Raw genomic sequence first — 19,457 nt, 5'->3', positions numbered from 1 at the left:
CGTTACCACGAACTGTTTGATGAGATAAAAATTTTCATGAAACTAAGGACTTGCGATCCGAGAATAAAAACGCTTTCTGGAAAAATTTCAAGATTCTGAGTCGAATTTATAGAGAGATTTAGAATTAATAAGATATATGATATTTAGAAATAAGTTTAAAAAGATTATTAGATATTATTAGTGAATATATTATTAGATTATTATTAGTATCATTAATTAGATTATATATTATCATTATATTGTTATTGGACATATTGGTAGATTTAAAGATAATTAAGATATTGTTTCCAATATTAATAAAGATAATATACATTATCAGTCGTTTTTTAATTGTCTTTTATTTTAACATCATTAAAAAAATTGGATGTCTACGTAATTTTTCGAGCACCTGTTAAGAACATTTCTTTTCATTCGTTTTGAATCACCATCTCGAGGAATTAGGCCTGTCTTACTCATCCGGGAATATGCGAGGCATTTCTGAGTCTTTTGGTGGCTCAGTACAGAATGTCTATCTGAAAGAACAGCAATATTAAGCGCATACTTGAACGTAACAAGGCAGTAGGAAGTATCGAAATTAATTTTTTTCCCAAAAAAAGTAATGTTTTTACCCTTTCTCTTTACATCATTTTGAACCACTAGGTGCGTACATGACGAAACACCATCTCTCAGATGTCACATAACTTGCTTCATTTCATGTTTGAATCCCATAGGCCTAATTTTTCGTCGTTTCTGTGAAAAACAGCTAATAGGCGCCACCACGAAGGTATTATGATCATTTCACGAGTAGAGGTAGAAACTATGCAGCTCCCTCAACAAGGAATTTTTCCACGCTTGTTCAAAATAATCTCAAAAATATAGAAAAAAAGTAGAAATGTATTGAAGAAATGTCGAAAGAAAAATAAAAAATAATTAAAAATCCTTAAAATGTAATTTTTGGGAGTTAGAGACCCCTAGCGCATGCTATATCTATCTTAGCCCCCCTCCCCCCAAAAAAAGACAACAATGACTCATCTTTGAGATTCATAATATAGACAGTTTATTAGGATACTCTTTCAATTTCAGAGTTTCAGAAAATAAGATGTCATAATCCGCCAATTCTCGACTTACAGGCAAAAATCGATCTGTTCTAAATAGTCGCGACCCCGTTCCCCCCGATATTCAGAATAAGCACCATCATTACCCAAGAAACCATCCCCAAACCAAACACACCAGATGTGTGCCGCCCCTGAAAGAAATAGGCCTCTGAATTATTTGGATTATCACGCATCAATTGTTCAATAAAGCAATATTTTGACCCTTGATTTGCCACCGCGTCATTAGGCTTGTTTGAATTCAAACTCTCTGCTAAAATGTGATTCAAAAAGGTGATTTAATACCAACAATAGAACGCTTTTTTGGATTGTGTTTGGACGGAAAATTAAAATTTAAATACGCCGCATAGATCAGCATAACCCTTAAAAGGCAATCATTTATTAGATCAAAATATTAATTAAATGAGCATTTTATGCCTGAAAATCCATATCTGAAAGTAAGCTTCAAAGAGCTGATACGCCTAAATGGACTGGCCATCTTTAGATTTTCACTCGATTGGGACCTATTCTGGCCAAAATCGTTGCTCAATGGCAATAGTGGGAGCAACCGGCACTCGGCTGTTCCGTGAACTTTTTTGTTATAGCCTGTCTATTAATGGAGACTTATTAGTGGAAAAAGTACTTTGCCTTCCATGTATTTAGTTCTCTTTTCTTGGTCTCATCATATACAATAAATGGCAGTACAAACTTTGGGGAGGGCTAATTAAAGGTGAACCAAAACTTGATAAAAATTGATAAAATTTCACTTGATAAAAATTTCAAGCTAGTAATTTTAATTATTTTAACCAGGCCTTTCCAAAGGCGTGTCTTAAAAGGCAGATTAAACAATGATGCTTATGGAGTAAATGCAGTAATGTCGTTTGGGGGGGGTAAACCCTTTAATAGAACAAAAAATCTAATAAATGAAAAAATATAATTTCCTATATTACACGACATATAATGATATATGGTATATCAATAATGCAGCAGAAAAAGAAAAAAAGGAAAAGAAAATGAGTTAAAATACCTTCAAATCTTTTTTTTTACGAAAACTTAAAACATAAAATCACATCCAACAACAAACTTTATTGTTCTAAGAATTCCCAGAAGCGCGGGCGTATCCAGGATATTTTTCTGGAAGAGGGAGTGTTTTATTAGGAGAGAGATCAAACCCGGAAGCCCCCCCCCCTGATAAAACCTTGCCAGCCATAGTAAAAAAATTCAAAATTTTTCACATAGCGGACTGAAAGTTGTCTGCTTAGAAAAGACTGGTCGATTTGCGGAAGAGACTTGCAATCTATTAGTAGGGGTGTTACAATAAACTACAACGGAACTCACTAGAAAATCTTTTCTATGGATCACATGACTTCCACAGAATTTTGAAGTTCAAAAACCCTCTAGCAGAATTTTTGCATATTTGAGTAGCTTTTAGTCGCTTTCTTTTATATTTTCTAACTACTTTCTTGTTCCCATTGAGTATTTGCCGGCAGTATAATTTTTTTTATTATTTTTAATTGTAAGTGACAGAACGCCACAAGTTCTTTTATCGTAATCGATCATGTCCATGAATTTCTGACATCTGTGTCCGTGACGACAATTCATAAGAATACAGTTAGGGGGAGGGAGACTGTGTAGATTTCAAAATCTAGGGAGGAGCAATTTTTTTTTGCAAACTCTCACAAAACAGCAGTTCTCAATGTCAGTATAAAAAAGGTTTTTTTTTCGATATATAGGGAACAAATACCCCCCTCACTCCATTTAGCACCACCACTTAATAGTGTAAAGGAATCAAATGATAAAGACTTTTTATTTGTTCTTCAGATTCCCCAACATTCCCTGTAGAGGGTTCAAAATCAAAAGGAAAACTCTTACAATCCACCCTCAGTATAAGTTTGTATGGATTGAAATCCATTGAACAAATATGGGTGTCAACCATCTTTGAGCCGAAAATATCAGACTGCATGTGCAATAATTCCAGAGAAATTTACGTGATCACAACGGCGTATCCAGGGAAGGGGGCTAGGGGGTTTAAACCCTCCCCGAAATTTTTGTCCGACTCGTAAAAACGTAAGAAAAACGTAAGTTGAAAATATGTTTTTAAATACAGGGGCAACTTGTTTCAATAGAAACACCAAAAACCATCTTTAATGCAAATATTAAAACAAACCTATTTTCCAAGATCTAAAGGTGAAAGCCCTTCCCCCTAATTGACATCCCTACTGGCAGGTGACCTACTACACGAGTGACATTGAGATACAGAGTTTTTTTCTGGCAAGGTTAGGCACGTTTTAAAAAAACGTAAGAAAGTTGACAAATTGTACGAATAGTAAAGCTGTAACCTGGGGGGTGAAGGGGGCGGGGGCGGGGTGGGTTCGAACCTCCCCCCTAATTTTTTCTTCCAACCCGTAAACAATTAAAAAATGAATAATGTCAACAATTTTTCGTTGCCTTTTATAAAAAAATTCTTATCCCGACTAAACATTCACATACTCTTTAGTTCAGAAATGTTGCCTGGTTTTTTTTTCATGGAATACTTGTTTGACAAGTTTTATGTCAGAAATATTCTAGGTGGGGTCGCCCATTAGGGAAGAATAGGGGTTAATTACTCCTAGATTTTTTGTGCCCTCTCCAGTAGATTTTGCAAAATAATTTTTTCTTTTTTTTTATTGAATACATTCTTGTTTGGGTACCTATATTGAAAAATCTCCCCCTGCTAAATCTTGAAAAACGTATGGCACATAAGGTAATTGTAAACATTGTAAACAATGTTTACAATAAGGTAAATATCAAAAGCTACAACCGATGCCCCATTGAATGCAACATGGGAAGATTTGGCACATATGGCACAAAAAGTGTATGTTTATCTTTCTAAAATTAAATAATTCATCTCAATTTAAGCAATTATCAGTTTCTTTTATGGCTTTAACTTTTTATTGTTTATAACGGACTGATAAAAGAACTGACGATTTTTAATTTGGTATCGTCAATCTAATTTTTTCTCTTGCATTCAGAATAGCAGTATCGGTGACGTCATTTTAGTGATGACGTCACATCAAGCTGTATAAACATTATATGAGTGCAGATAGCATGACATCACTTCTGGCACAAGTGCCAGTATAGTGCAACTACCATGACGTCATTTTTTTATTATATATATATAAGTCGTCCAGGCAGCAGTAATTAGTTACAAAGAACATGTGATACGTGCAAAATGTCCATGATTAGATGTATTCCGATCGGTATTCCAGTCTTCTATGCAGGCTTAGCACTTTGGTGGGCCACTAAAGAGTACAGAGAAAACAAAATGGGTGAAAATCTAATTGAAGGTAAAGAGGGGCTTAAACCTCCAAAGAAGAAGATTGAACACTTTCCTGCCAATGAGACCAAGACTTTCTATACTCTAGCCTTAAAGGAGTCAAATAAAATTAAGTCACAAATTAAAGTTGACAATGGTACTTTTGCTGATAAAAAGAAGATAGAAAAAGGAAAAGAAAATTTCGTTACTGAGCAGGAGTTGCAGAAAGAATCAGAGGAAATTGTTGAATCTTCGACTACGAAGAAGGTGGTTGGAGCTGCTGAAGATACTACAGTTAATGCTCCTGCCTCAAAGAACCAGATTCAAGTTATACCTCAAATTAAAGTTGACAGTGCTAGTCTGACTGATAAAAATGAGGGGACAGAAATAAAAAAAGAAATCGTTACTGAACAGGATTCGCAAATCCCAAAGAAGAAGATTGAACACAAACCAGCCAATGAGGCTAAGGCTTCCTATACTCTAGCCTCAAAGGAATCAATTCAAATTAACTCAGAAATTAAACTTGACAATGGTACTGTTTCTGATAAAAAGAAGATAGAAAAAGGAAAAGAAAATTTCGTTACTGAGCAGGAGTTGCAGAAAGAATCAGAGGAAATTGTTGAATCTTCGACTACGAAGAAGGTGGTTGGAGCTGCTGAAGATACTACAGTTAATGCTCCTGCCTCAAAGAACCAGATTCAAGTTATACCTCAAATCAAAGTTGACAGTGCTAGTCTGACTGATAAAAATGAGGGGACAGAAATAAAAAAAGAAATCGTTACTGACCAGGATTCGCAAATCCCAAAGAAGAAGATTGAACACAAACCAGCCAATGAGGCTAAGGCTTCCTATACTCTAGCCTCAAAGGAATCAATTCAAATTAAGTCAGAAATTCAATTTGACAATGGTACTTTTTCTGATAAAAAGAAGATAGAAAAAGGAAAAGAAAAAGTTGTTACTGAGCAGAAGTTGCAGAAAGAATCAAAGGAAATTGTTGGACCTTCGACTACAAAGAAGGTGGTTGGAGCTGCTGAAGATACTACAGTTAATGCTCCTTCCTCAATGAAACAGATTCGGGTTATACCTCAAATTAAAGTTGACAGTGCTACACAGACTGATAAAAATAAGGGGACAGAAGTAAAAAAAGATATCGTTACTGAGCAGGATTCGCAAATAGAATCAGAGGAAATTGTTTGGCCTTCTACTATGAAAGAAGCAGTTGTAGCGGTCGAAGACACTCCTGCTGCGAAAAAAAAATACAAAAACGAGAAGGCAGAGGGGGTAAAGAGGAGGGCTAAGAATGATATGCAGAGTTATATCCAAAAAGAAGGTTGTAATTATTTTGCGGACACAAGCATAAGAAATGGAGGATTTAACAAAGGTAGAGTGAGGTCGGTTCTTAACCAAGGTAGACAAACTTCAGATTTTCACAGTAGCACGCCCTATTTTAATAGAGACAGAGGAAGTAATTACAGGCACAACATAAAAAGAAAAACTGAGGAAGAGAAACAGAGTTTCCCGACAAATAATAAGTTAATCAAAGGTGCGAATAGTTTTGGACATAGAGCGACAAAAAGCCGCACAAATTGGGACATAGTATGGTTTTTGGTGTTCCTATTCCTTTTTTTGGTAATTTATTTAATTGAAATTTACTTGAGATTTCTTTACTTAACATATAAAGTTTGCTACAACCGTGAACTGAAAACTCAAAATGTAAGTGCTGATTTAATAACCAGCCAAACAAACGACAATAGTCACACGAATACAAAAAATATATATACATGTGAATACATGTGAGCAGTGTATAAGATTTGTATGGGTCAAGAGCACTTATCTCTGTAAATAAATATTGTCCAGTTATACTTTTGAATAAATTTGTATTACCTCACAAGCATGTTTTTATTTTTTACGTAATAATGAGTTTGTTCAAAGGAAGAAAATAAGAAAAAATTAGCTTCTGAAGAAGAAAAGCTGAAATAGAACAAAAGGAAGAGACAAGTGTTACATTACCGCTAACATTGTGCCTATTCTCTACCCTTAGTACATACATATCTACCCTTAGTATCCCCCAGGGGTGATCGTATTGACCCAGTGGTCCTAGAATGTTGTGAGAGGGCTCATTTTAACGAAAAAGAAAAATTCTAGTGCCCTTTTTAAGTGACCAAAAAATTGGAGGGCACCTAGGCCCCCTCCCACGCTAATTATTTTCCCAAAGTCAACATATCAAAATTCTGAGATAGCCATTTTATTCAGTGTAGTCAAAAAACGTTATAACTATGTCTTTGGGAACGACTTACTCCCCCACAGTCCCCATGGGAAAGGCTACAAGTTACAAACTTTGACCAGTGCTTACACATAGAAATCGTTATTGGGAAGTGTAAAGACGTTTTCAGGGGGAGTTTTTGGTTGGGGGAGGGGTTGAGAAGAGGGGGATATGTTGGGGAAGCTTTGCATCATGGAATTTGTCATCGGGGGAGAGAATTCCATGAAAGGAGTGCAGGGTTTTCTAGCATTATTTAAAAAAAAAACAATGGAAAAATAAATATGAAAATGTTTTTTCAACTGGAAGTAAGGAGCAGCATTAAAACTTAAAACGAACAGAAATTATTACGCATATGAGGGGCTCACCTCCTCCTAATACCTTGCTCTTTACGCTAAAGTATTTTTAGTAATTTTAACTATTCATTCTACAGCTTTTGTGATTCAGGGGTCATTCTTAATAAATTGGGACAAAATTTAAGCTTCACTGTAAAGAGCGAGGTACTGACGAGGGGGTGAACCCCCTCATATGTGTAATAAAAACATGAGGATACAAAAGTTCGTTACGTAAGCTAATTTATAAGTTATGTATATCTTTTACTAATAACAACATTCGTAAAAAATTAAAAGCTCTAGTTGCCTTTTTAACTAACCAAAAAATTAGAGGGCAACTAGGCTTCCTCTCCTGTTCCCTTTTTTTCAAAATCGTCCGATCAAAACTATGAGAAAGCCATTTAGCCAAATAAATAAATATGCAAATTTCATTTTAATTATTCCTCTTCAGAGAACCAAAATCAAAACATGCATTGATTCTAAAACGTTCAGAAATTAGATAAAAAAAAACAAGTTTTTTTTAACTGAAAGTAAGGACCAACATTAAAACTTAAAACAAGCAGAAATTACTTCGTATATGAAAGGGGCTGCTTCCTCATCAACGCCCCGCTCTTTACGCTAAAGTTTTTTAATGGTTTAAAAAGATGAGGAAGCAGCCCCTTTCATATACAAAGTAATTTCTGTTTGTTTTAAGTTTTAATGTTGCTCCTTACTTTCAGTTAAAAAAACTTGTTTTTTTTTTATTTAATCTATCAGAGAGTGGCTTTCCATTGGACTGGTGTAACCTTCGATTTCCAGGGAAAATTTATTTTGACAGATGCAGCAGAACTGTCAAAAAGTTTCAAGGAAATCTACCAGGAAGATAATGGGCAAGAAGCTTCTTGAAAAGACATACAGTTTTAAGTGAAAGATTTGCTAGTAACACTAAAAGGAAAAGAGCAGAGGTAGGTCCACACTCAATTACTGAATATTTTAACTATCTCAAAGAAGAGCTCGAGGGTGTTGACCCTGAAAATGTCTGTAACTTTGCCTAGGCAAACCTTACAGATGATCCAGAATAACAAAAAATCTCACAAAACATGGAAACAAATATCCAGAGAGTCATCAATACATCACAAATGCCAATTTCACTCATGATTTGTGGGAATGCAGCTGGGGAGATGATCCCCCCATATATTGTATACAAAAGTGAAGGCCTATGGCCCATGTGGACAGAGAATGGCCCCAGAGATGCATAATACAACACGTCAAAGTTGGGATGGTTTGAAGCAATGTCCATTGAAGACTTTTTTCAAAATCTATTGCTTCCCACACAAAAGAAAATGAATGGAAAGTAGGTCATTATTTCTGATGACTTGTTGTCCCATTTCAGTGTGTCTGTCCTCAAAATGTGCAAAACATTTGTTTTGTCTCACTGCCACCCAACTCAAGGCACTTGATATTGCTTACTTTCATCCAATGAAAATAGCATGGCAAAATATACTGCTTTGCTTCAAAACATAAGAATAGGCTTTCCCAAAGGCAATTTTTCCAGGTTGTCGAAGGAGCCATTGGATACTCTTGATGAAGGCAGAAGCAGCAAAGTGATATTAAGATTTTGAAAAATGTAGAACTGTACCATTTGACCCCAAGGAAGTACTAAATTGGTTACTAAGTTGTAAAACTGAAACATCACATGATGCTCTAAACAAAACAGTAGTAGAGTATTTGAAAGAGCTTCAGAAGGGCAAGGAAAGTGAAAGGGTCCCTTGACAGAAGAGAATCAATGTGCAATGTGTGGGGAGGGGGATTTGGAAGTAGCCCAAAAAAGATTATGTGTTGAATTATCCAGTGAAGGATGTGATTAAAATAATGAACAACTAAGTTCCAGCTCCAGGCACTTCCTCTATAAGGAGTGTAATATTCTCATTTGTAGATTTCTAGGATAGATCAGAGCCAATGAGCACCAAGAACTTAGTTCCTGTGCTTGAACCATGTGCCTATTAAATGATCTATGTAATAACTAATTGAATTCTTATGTGTTTGTTTTTTCATTCTTTGCAGTCAAAAGAATTTTTTTAATACAATTTTGGGCCAAAATTAATTAACAAGAACTAGATTGGTCCAAACTTCAAATAAAGAGAAAAAATAAATAAAAAATTATTTTATGGTGGAGACCTTATTCAGAGAGATAATCCCAAAGAACTCCAAAGGTTTCAATCTATTATCCATCACACATACTGATTTACAGACTAAAGTGCATGAAAAGCTACACAAAGTAACCCCATTTTAAGGTAAAATAGAGAAAAAAGATTGGAATGAGGATGCCAAAAAAATCTTGGGGGGGGCAGGGCCCTTTGGGATCCAGTAGTCTCTAATCTTGGCCAGATATTCTGATTAAAAAGTATCTTTCCAACACACAAACAACAGGCTCCTAATGTGGATGTTATTTCTATAGGGTTATATAGTTGCAATTTGGCTGTTAGTTAGGTCTAGACCAGTTGAGATTGGCTGACTATACTCTTGGAAAAAATCTAGTTTTTTGATATTTAAATCTTGACCAAAGTTACCCTGTTTAAACGTCTAGATTCTGTTCTACAGCACCTGTTTTATATTAAATCTATCTGGTGAGTTATTAAATGAAAAGGCGAGTTTATGGTAAGAAATTCTTACCACAAAGCCAAATCTGGTCTTACCATAAAGCCTATCTGGTGAGTTATTAAATGAAAAGGCGAGTTTATGGTAAGAAATTCTTACCAGCCAAAACCTCTTGGCTGGTCAAGTCAACTTTCTCAAAGCTCACATGAGGGGTCATTGAACAATACAATGGTGAAGTGGGGGCGTATGTTACAATACAGGATGATAATGAAAATGAATTTCAAGAGGTCCTATCAAGAAACTCAAAAAAAGGAAAAAAATTTCCCCAATCAAAAATATTCCCCTCCTCATGATCCAACATTCCCCTCACAAAACATTGGAATATACTTAAAAATCACTCCAGATACCCCCTTTGCGATAAAAAAAGATAGCTCTATTGAGGGTTACAATCTTTAAAGTGTTAAAATCAATGTTCTCATTAAACATTAACCGTGATGGATCTCTGCTAATAGCCCTCCAAGATTCTAAATCAGCAGATATACTACAGAATTCAAAATCTCTTCTTAACATACCAATAAAATCTGTTCTCTGGACCCCAAACCAAAACCCAACTAAAATAGTAGTGTACAACATCCCTCCAGAAATTCCTATTCAGGATCTAAAAGAAGGGCTCTCTGACAGAACTGGTAACCCAATCCCAGTAGCTGATGTAACCCAATTGGGTAAACCAGATGCCAATGGCCAAAAGTTAAGTCTTTCTTATTCATACTAAGAGAAGTAAATAATAACCTGGATCAGATATTCCTTTTTGGACAAAGGAAACCCCACAAGCTCTATAAACCAAAACCAATCTAATGCCAAAAATGTTTAAAACTAGGACACACACAAAAAAACATGCAGTGAAACATTACATGAATGCAATTCTTGTAAAAACTCCCACTCATCTTGAATGACAAATTGTAAAAAACAATCAGCCAAAATGTATTAACTGCAACAGTCCACACAATTTTACAAATAAAACTTTATGTCCTGTATATAAAAAACGAGCACTAACACTCCAAATAGCAACAGAAAAAAACATACCTTGCCCATTTGCAGCAATGGAAGCAAATGCAGCCCAATCACACCTGATCAAAAACTCTATGAAACCACCCAACCCTCTCACCCACAGACCAACCATTCTACCAAAAGCATCAAGCACCCCCAATAAGACTCCTTCCTCAAAACAACCAAGCTCACACTCCTATAAGAGAGATTCACTTTGGGCAAACCATATAGCCTCTGCACATAATGATAGAAGATCAGAATGGCCACCTCTATCAAGTAGAAGCAAATCAGAAGTATTATCGGGAATTAATCAAATCATCAACAAAAAGCCAGATGAAAATCCAAATGAATTAACACCTAACATGTGCCTTTTTATACTAAATTCTAATGAACAGTCAATGAACCTACAACATCCACAAACAGCAAAAATCATAAGCGAATTGGCAAAATTGTACCTACCCAACCACATGCATATCCAAGCAGAAAAAGATTTTGCTCTACTCCTAGCAAAACTAAACATTGATACACAGCAATATGAAAATTAAAACAATGAAGCAGCATATTTCAATAATTCAGGGGAATGTAAGATCACTTTCAGAAAATAAGCTAAATGAACTTTTATCTTTTATAAATTGTTTTTTTTTAATTATTGTTTTATCTTTTATAAATTGCTTTTTTATATAATTGTTTGCCTTCAGGAAACCCATCTGACTAATAACCAACAAATAAAATCTCCAGGATATACAATCCTGAGAAAGGATAGGTCTTAACAGAGAAAAGGAGGTGGTGTAGCTATAACTTTAAATAATAATATTAAATGTTGTGGTATTAATTTCCCAGATTTCTCAAATGATGTTGATGTTATTGGTATCAATGTCTGGATAAATAATACAAAAACTTACATATTAAGCCTTTATAACCCTAATGGCCAGACTACAGATGCCATGGACTTCTTCACTTACATAACTAATTCTAATATGTTAAAAAACATAATTATCTGCAGGGATTTCAATGCCCACAGTCTTCTGTGGGGGGATAAGCCAGCAAATAAAGATGGTAAGCTTATTGAAAGATTTATTTCAAATAATGTTGATTTAGCAATTGCTACCCTCCTAATCTAAATACATATTTTAACCCCAAAAGTGGTAAATTCTCAACTTTTGACCTACAAATTTTGTCAATAAATATACTGAATAAAATTTATATAAAGAAAATTGAAAATTTATGCACTGACCATTTTGCAATAGTTTCCTCTTTAAATGAACCAGCTAGTATTCTCCCACATATCCCTAAATATGTCAACACTAAAGCAAATTAAACCATGTTTAAAAATAAGCTAAATGATGAAATTCTAAGCTTCACCCAGAATTCACACACTTGAGTCACAACAGCTGACATACATGTGGAAGTTATGACATCTATACTAGCTCATACAGCTAATCATGCTATCCCCAAAACATTACCTAAGAAAACAATCCCTAAACAAACCCCTAAAGCTTGTTGGACTAAAGATTGCCAAATCATGTGGAGAATAAAAAATGCAACTAGGAGAGCATACCTAAAAAAAACTATCCCCTGCCACGTATTTAAGTAAATTACAAGCGGAAGCTAATCTCAAGAGAACAATAATTAATGCTAAATCTAATTATTGGAATAATATTGCAAATAATCTTTCCAGAGAAACATCTGAGCCAAGCATACATAGATTTATAAGCAAAATCTGTGGGGAAAAAAGCATGCCCCAACCCTCTAATGTATGAACTAATACATGAGAATACCCACTATGATAATGACATTGATAAGACAAAATTATTTGCCTCCCTTTTCTCAAAAAAGCTAACATCTAAAAATAAAAATATCACTACTCAAATCTTGACAAATCCTATTTACCAGCCCCAACCAAGTTCACAGTATATAAACCATCCCTTCTCAATACATGAATTGAATAATGCAATACAACATATCAAGGCCAATGTTACAAGTAGCTATGATAATATACACCCTATATGGATAAAGAATCTTACCCCTTTGTATAAACAGGAGCTCCTGAATTGCTATAACCATGCATGAGCTACATCCACATTCCCTAATATCTGGAAATGTTCATCTCTCCTACCAATTTTAAAGAAAAACAAACCTAAACATGACCCTGAGTCATATAGACCTATAATGATTACCCCAGTGCTGGGAAAATTAATGGAGAAAATGATTTACCATCGGCTGCTATGGTTTGTTGAGAAGAATAATCTGATACCTCAAACTCAAACTGGCTTCAGGAAACACCACTCATCAACAGATGCTTTCATAGTGTTAACAAATGCAATAAATGAATCCCTATCAAAAAATAATGTCCTAACTGCTGCATTCCTAGACTTTGAAGGAGCATATGATAATTGTTGACCACCAGATTCTTTTAGTTAAACTTACAAATCTTGGACTACCCCCCAAACTTGTATCCTCCATAGAAAACCGAAGTTTCATTGTTTGTGTAGGTTCAGCCTCTTCACCCAAAACTTCAATAACCAAAGGCCTTCCACCAGGTGCAGTCCTGAGCTGCCTCCTCTTTTCACTATTTCTCTGGGACATGAACCTCCCACATACCAATCTACAGTATGCTGATGATCTGGTATTATGGGCAACTGGCAACACCTTTGAGATTGCACATTCAAAGTTGCAAAATGCCCTTTTCCATTTCGAAAAGTTTTCTCAAAAGTCCATTTTACCTACTGCACCCACAAAGTCAAAAATTATCCAATTCCACCATAAGCGAAATCATTCTAATGCAAGGCTAACACTAAATGGAATACTTATTCCAGAGGACAATCAAATTAATTATCTAGGGCTCATACTTGACCAAAAACTAAACTTCCACCTTCACACACAAACACAATAAAAAAATTGCTATAGAAAAATATGAATAATTAAAAGGCTACTAGCCACACCTTGGGGCTGTAATGAGAAAACACTACTCCAATTTTATAAATCATATATAAGACCCCACATTGATTATAGCCTCATAGTTTATGGCACTTGTGTTAAGACCCATATGCAAAAAATCGAAACGACTCAAGATGATATAATTTGTCTTAGGAAACCAACAAATACTAAGTTTCTGCTTACTGAGAGTGGACTATCACTAATAAATGAAAGAAGAAGATCTCTACTAATTAAATACCTTATAAAAATTGAAGCCAATGATTCTCATACCCTGCATAAATGGTTAAGAAATCCATCTATGTTTTGAGGCATTGCAAATGAATATGCAAATATCCAGAAGAAGTTCCCAGTGCCAGTAAAATCTATTGCAAAAACATTCCCCCAACCCAACTTACCCCCATTGCTTTTATTCAAAAAAAAAATTTGCCAAGCTAAATAATGTTGCATATCAAAACCATTTCTAAATTTTTGTAGATGGGTCCAAAATGAATGAGAAAGTGGCAAGCAGAGCATTCTTCTAAACCCATAATATTGCTTTAGGCAAGAGATTACACAATAATTCATCTGTAATGTCGGCCGAGCTAAATGCCATAATCATGGTATTAGATTTCCTCATGGTTAATGAATATATGAATGTTAACATTAAAAATATTATAAAATATTCTGACTCTTTGTCAAGCCTTGAGCTGCTTTCTTCAGCTTCTCAATATAAGATGGATATTGACACATTTCTTTGTCTTTGGATTATTGATATTTTTGCTTCAAAAGGTATTTTAATTGATATCCAGTATATTCCAAGCCACTTGGGTATAATAGGTAACCATAAGGCAGATGAAAGTGGGAGACCAATCCCCATTAGAGATATTTACTGCTGGAGACTTACAGAAGTACTGATAAATAATAAGAATCCTACCCTATCACCTTTCCCCAGTAAGCACCTTTCTAAGATTTATCATAGAATTCAGTCAGGTTCAAATGGGCTAAATTTCCAGGCATTTTCATATCAGATCCCTAATTCAAGTGGCAAAGTTCCCTCATCCCCACTTTGCAGGTCATGTAATCTTAAAAATGAAACAATAGATCATTGCCTATTTGAATGTAATATGCTGACGTCTACACAGTATACCCTGAAATGTAAAATGTTAGAATGCTTCAAACACCACAAAATTCCACTAACAGCCAAGAGTCTTGCTGACCATACTTGCACACAGAGCACAGAGCTTAATATATATTCTCTTATAATTCAACTGCTAGCATCAAAAGGTATACTACAAGAAATCTGAGCAGATGCATATTATATAAAACAAACCAGCTCCATAGCTCTGTCAATCTCACAGAGTGAGTCAAAAGGAAAAGGGCTGAATAGTATCAACTGAAAAGCCCCCATCTGCTGATGAAGAAGAAGAAGATCTGGTGTCTGTGATTCTTCTAACTTTAAGATCTAGGGTCAAAGATTAGACAGCATTTTCCAAGATTTGGCTTAAACTTTAATAGTGTGTTAAAGCACCCCTTATCCAACTGATTGGCTAAATGGTAACTTCTCAGGGTGTATTCCATAAAAGAGAATAACAACTTGTCAACTAAAACACTATGGACAGCTAGAAAAATACCATCAATCATGTGTGTTCTACTTATTTACATGGTTTATTTACAAACCCCTAAAAGTGTGTCACATTTTATAATTACTATTTTTTGGTTCACTTGATTTCCATTCCATAAATTGTATGAGGGTATACAGACTGCATACAGTCCTTTCACCCCTTTGACTTCAAGATGGCACTAGCAATCCTTCTTTTTTGTCCTCTCTTCTCTTCTGTTTGGTTTGTGGGAAGTGCGAGTACTTGAGCTACCTGTCCCTAGCATTACTATTTTTTGGTTCATTTGATTTCTATTCCATAAATTGTATGAGGGTATACAGACTGCATACAGTCCTTTCACCCCTTTGACTTCAAGATGGCACTAGCAATCCTTCTTTTTTGTCCTCTCTTCTCTTCTGTTTGGTTTGTGGGAAGTGTGAGTACTTGAGCTACCTGTCCCTAGCAGTTTAAGGCCAAGAGGCCGGATTTCATGTATTTTTTTTATTTTTGAAAATATTGGCTTTTTTATTTATATATGAGTAATCCTGCATTATCCATGGTTAGCAGGTGTAACTTATCCAAACCTAACTTATCCAACAACTAATGCAGACTGTTTCAAACAGCAATCCTACTGACCCTTGACATTATGTGCATCTCATGAAACACTAAGGATAAGCAATTATACTTTTTGGATAAGTAATCTTTGAATACTTGGACTCACTATAAAAGTGTGGCCAAGTTAAGGCTCCACTGCTGTCTATCAGCATATTTGAAATTGTGAGTGTTGTATATAACTAAAATATTCAAAAAATCATTTTGAGTATTTTATCCATTTTAATCATAATAAATAAATGCTTGTGGATTATGTATCTTTAAAAAAAAGGTTTATAGCATAATCAAATTATAGGTTTAAGCCATGTTAATAACCAATAACAAGAAATTCTTTGATCATTTTTGAGGGTTTAAATAGGACTCAAGTATGAATTTGCAAGAGAAGCAAAAATTATCTACATTAAGAAATTAAAAGAAGGTATCACGTGATATATTTGCTTTATTCATAAGTTAATAATATGAACAGCAAAATATTTACCATCTAATCTTGAAAAATAAAATTTTTCCTAGGCATACTGGAGGTTTAATCCTAGACTGAGGATTAAAAATTCTGTCAATAAGTAGCCTAGGCTAGGTCACAAGGCTAATAAGCACAATATATGTGCCAATTAGCCTATGTGCCACAATACATTATATATAGGACTGTTTACCAGTACGTCAAACCTGAAACAAAAAAAAAACTTATTTCCTATGTAAGATAATTAATCATATTGGACAACAGGAATATTGCTTATAGAGGCTACTGAAGCTGCTTAAACTCATGTCCAACTTACTCTGAAAAATGGACTAACAGCTGATAAGAATGCTCTATGACAGGGAAACCTTGTCCCTTCAGCAAACATATTAACATCAGTAAACTTTTCATCTTTTCGCAAGTAGTGAAGCAAATTTGCAATTCTACTTTTATCATTCTCTAGCTTTTCCATTTTTATTTTCCTCGGCTTCTTCTTTGGGATACTAGATTTTGCTGACAACTGAGAAACATATTTATGGTAGCAGAAAGAAAAAATATGTCGAATTGCAGTAGAAAGTGGTAGTGGTTATATTTGCTTAAAATAAATATAATGCTTCTTTTGACATAATCATCTTAACGCAATAGCAGACATAAGCTACTAAAACTACTTTAGACAATTGTTTCAGTAAAATTAATGCCCCAGGGTTTCCATTGGTCCATGGACTACATCGGCGTGAGCTAGGGCTCCTTGGCTCCGGTGAGCTACGTGTTGACCAAATAATTTGTTGATCATCCTATTTATGTTCTTCGTTGTATTTACCAATCGATCGAACTTAGTTTAACAGATGTATTTTGACTGTATTGCGCAAAAGATCATGTTTAACCGGACAAAAGTAGTAAATTGAAACATTGATAAATGACATCCAGAAAGGAACTTTTGTGCTTCTTGGTAATTATTTCTCCTGTTTCTTTTTTGGCCAGATTTTTCATGCTCCCCTCCATAGTTTTTCCAATTCAAATGTAAAACCATTTCAAAGTGATGTTTTCTATTTTCTCAGACGATCTGTTTGGGGCTTAAAAGACCCTTCAAGGTCGTAAAACCAAAAGAATTTCTAACGCAGGTTTTGTCAAGATTTTCTTCAGCAGTTACGTGACTGCATGGGAGAACATGAAGGCTTAGAATGAAAGAACTAAATAGAAGAAAACTCTTTGACCCATGAACGTCTTTTGTCTGTAAACTCGAATCCAAAACACAGCTGGATTTGAGTCAATCCGAACACCAAGCTTAGGGCAAAAGAGTGATCTCTTCTACTCTTAGACGATACATTATTGGTTATCGTAGCTCAGCAAAAGGAGCCGTTCCAAATTTTGCTAGTCAATCTCTACTTCTGTAGCATAGCCTGTGCGGACCCTATTGAATTTTCTTTCTGATGAATATCTGGCGTTGAAAATAGCTTCCGCAACTCACCCCAGAACACAAGCGAAAAATTTCTAAACTCTTTCTTATGCCCAGCTACAGTTGACAGGAATATCTTTTCTTCTGTAAGCACCATTTCTAATCGGCCACCGCAATCCACATTATTGGCATAGTGTGATGATCGATATCATCTAGTCTTACGAGGCGGGAAACATTTTCTTTGGTATAACTAAGCAGCACAAAGTCGAATGCTATTGTCTTATACAATTCAATAAAATAATTGTAGATAAGATTAATCTGAGTGTCTTCTCCAGAAGATTGCCCGTTAGGTATTCAACATAAGAAATCACCCGTTAGGTATTCAACATATTACAAAATTCACACTAGAAGGCCTGAGCAAGCCTTAAAAAACTGGTGAAACTAGATTTTTTAGTTTGGCAGTGGACTTTTCTGGCTTATTCGAGCTTTAAAGACTTTCAGCACGGAAGGATAAAGTCAAGTAGTCCTACTGATCCTAATATTGAGCTACAACGGTTTGCTTAGATAGCCATTGAGTCATAGTCAAGACCGAAAAATGTCTCAAAATTTGATTACCTTTCAGTTCCGTAAGCTTTTACATTTCTAATACCTCACTTACCTTTTAGGCTATGACAAATATAAAAATATACATTCTGATAAAATTGCTCATTTCTTTTGGAAACCGATTTCCGGCAGCGACAGAACAAAATTGAATGTAAAACATGGGCAGCCAAGGGCAAAAAGACTTCGGATGTCTCGTGACAGCTTTGCATGCGCACTAGCCTGCTCTACCATACTAATTGACGTATTGTCTGTGGCAAACCTTATTAGGTTTGCCTTTAAACTTCTTAACTTCTTCCGAAAGTCCTGAGAAGGAGTCTCTCACAGCAAAACCGTTTTCTTGATCAGTGTTCTTTATATCCAGAAAGCGAACAACTATAACTAGGCCCTTTTTGTTCTTTAAATTCGTTCTTTCATCAACTATTATAGAGATCTTCTACTGCTTGACGATTTTGGACAGGTCTTTGAAACCAACTTTGCCAATTTTACCTTGGTTGGATACCATTATTTTGAACATTTGATATCTCCTATATTATTGCTCATTTTATAAAGTTGTGTCTCACTCCTCAAAGCATTCCTAACCCAGGTCTAAATCTTACCTATATGCCTTGTGGTGACCGTGGTGAGTCTGGAAATTATTGTTTAAATCAAAACTAGCTCAAAGCTCAACATATATGCGTCGTCAGCAACTAATTCAGTTAAAAGGTAATAACGTCAAACTACATAAATATTTCTTCCTAGCTTGAATGATGAAGTAAAGATTAACTTTGAGTAACTAAGACAGGAGCACCCACAGAAGGAGGATTAACTAGCCCCTTAAGATTTTAAAAACTGTTGTTTTTTGTTAAGAAAAAAAAATACTTCTTTGGGATTTTTTCCATAAGATATGAAAAAAAATCTTCCCTGCCCCTTTATTTTGAGAAAAGCCTCTCTTAGATTTTATTTATGTACTAAATTTCATAGCTGTAACTGGTCAGTTGATCTCTTACCGCTCTCTTGCCATTCCTTTGATCTGTTCTATAGTAATGCGGCCAATTGATTAAGAAATTTAATTACTCTTGAAAACTGTAAAGGCAAACACTGAAGAATGAAAAGGCGAAGAAAATAATCTTGACACATTACGAATACTAAATCCTAAGATCCCTTGAAAAAAAAAATACAGAAGATTTTTTTGAAAATTTTCGATGGACTTGAGAAAATTACGATTCAAAAAGGAGCGAATAAACCCAAAATGTACCAAAACTTTACCCCAAAAAAGGTGAAACTACCGGTGTTCATGCAAAAATTTGCTGATCTTTGC

General features: G+C 35.1%; 1 protein-coding gene across 4 annotated transcripts in view; it reads right to left on the bottom strand.

The window, feature by feature from the left end:
- LOC136041664 (zinc finger protein 260-like) overlaps positions 1-16,664 on the bottom strand; it is a 66,716-nt gene extending 50,052 nt beyond the window's left edge. For 3 of the 4 annotated variants that reach the window (XM_065726376.1, XM_065726377.1, XM_065726378.1), the window contains exon 1: positions 16,481-16,664. In XM_065726376.1, coding sequence (XP_065582448.1) covers positions 16,481-16,633 — 153 coding nt within the window. In that variant the 5' untranslated portion in view covers positions 16,634-16,664. Of the gene's footprint in view, positions 1-608; positions 1,151-16,480 lie in introns of those variants that run through there. The other variant, XM_065726379.1, reaches the window with a different exon arrangement.
- Positions 16,665-19,457: the final 2,793 nt, after the last annotated feature.

Source organism: Artemia franciscana, unplaced genomic scaffold (genome assembly GCF_032884065.1).
Source record: "Artemia franciscana unplaced genomic scaffold, ASM3288406v1 PGA_scaffold_32, whole genome shotgun sequence".
Taxonomy (NCBI): Eukaryota; Metazoa; Arthropoda; class Branchiopoda; order Anostraca; family Artemiidae; genus Artemia; species Artemia franciscana.
Note: the sequence above shows the minus strand (reverse complement) of the source record. Positions and strands in the feature narration are given on the sequence as shown.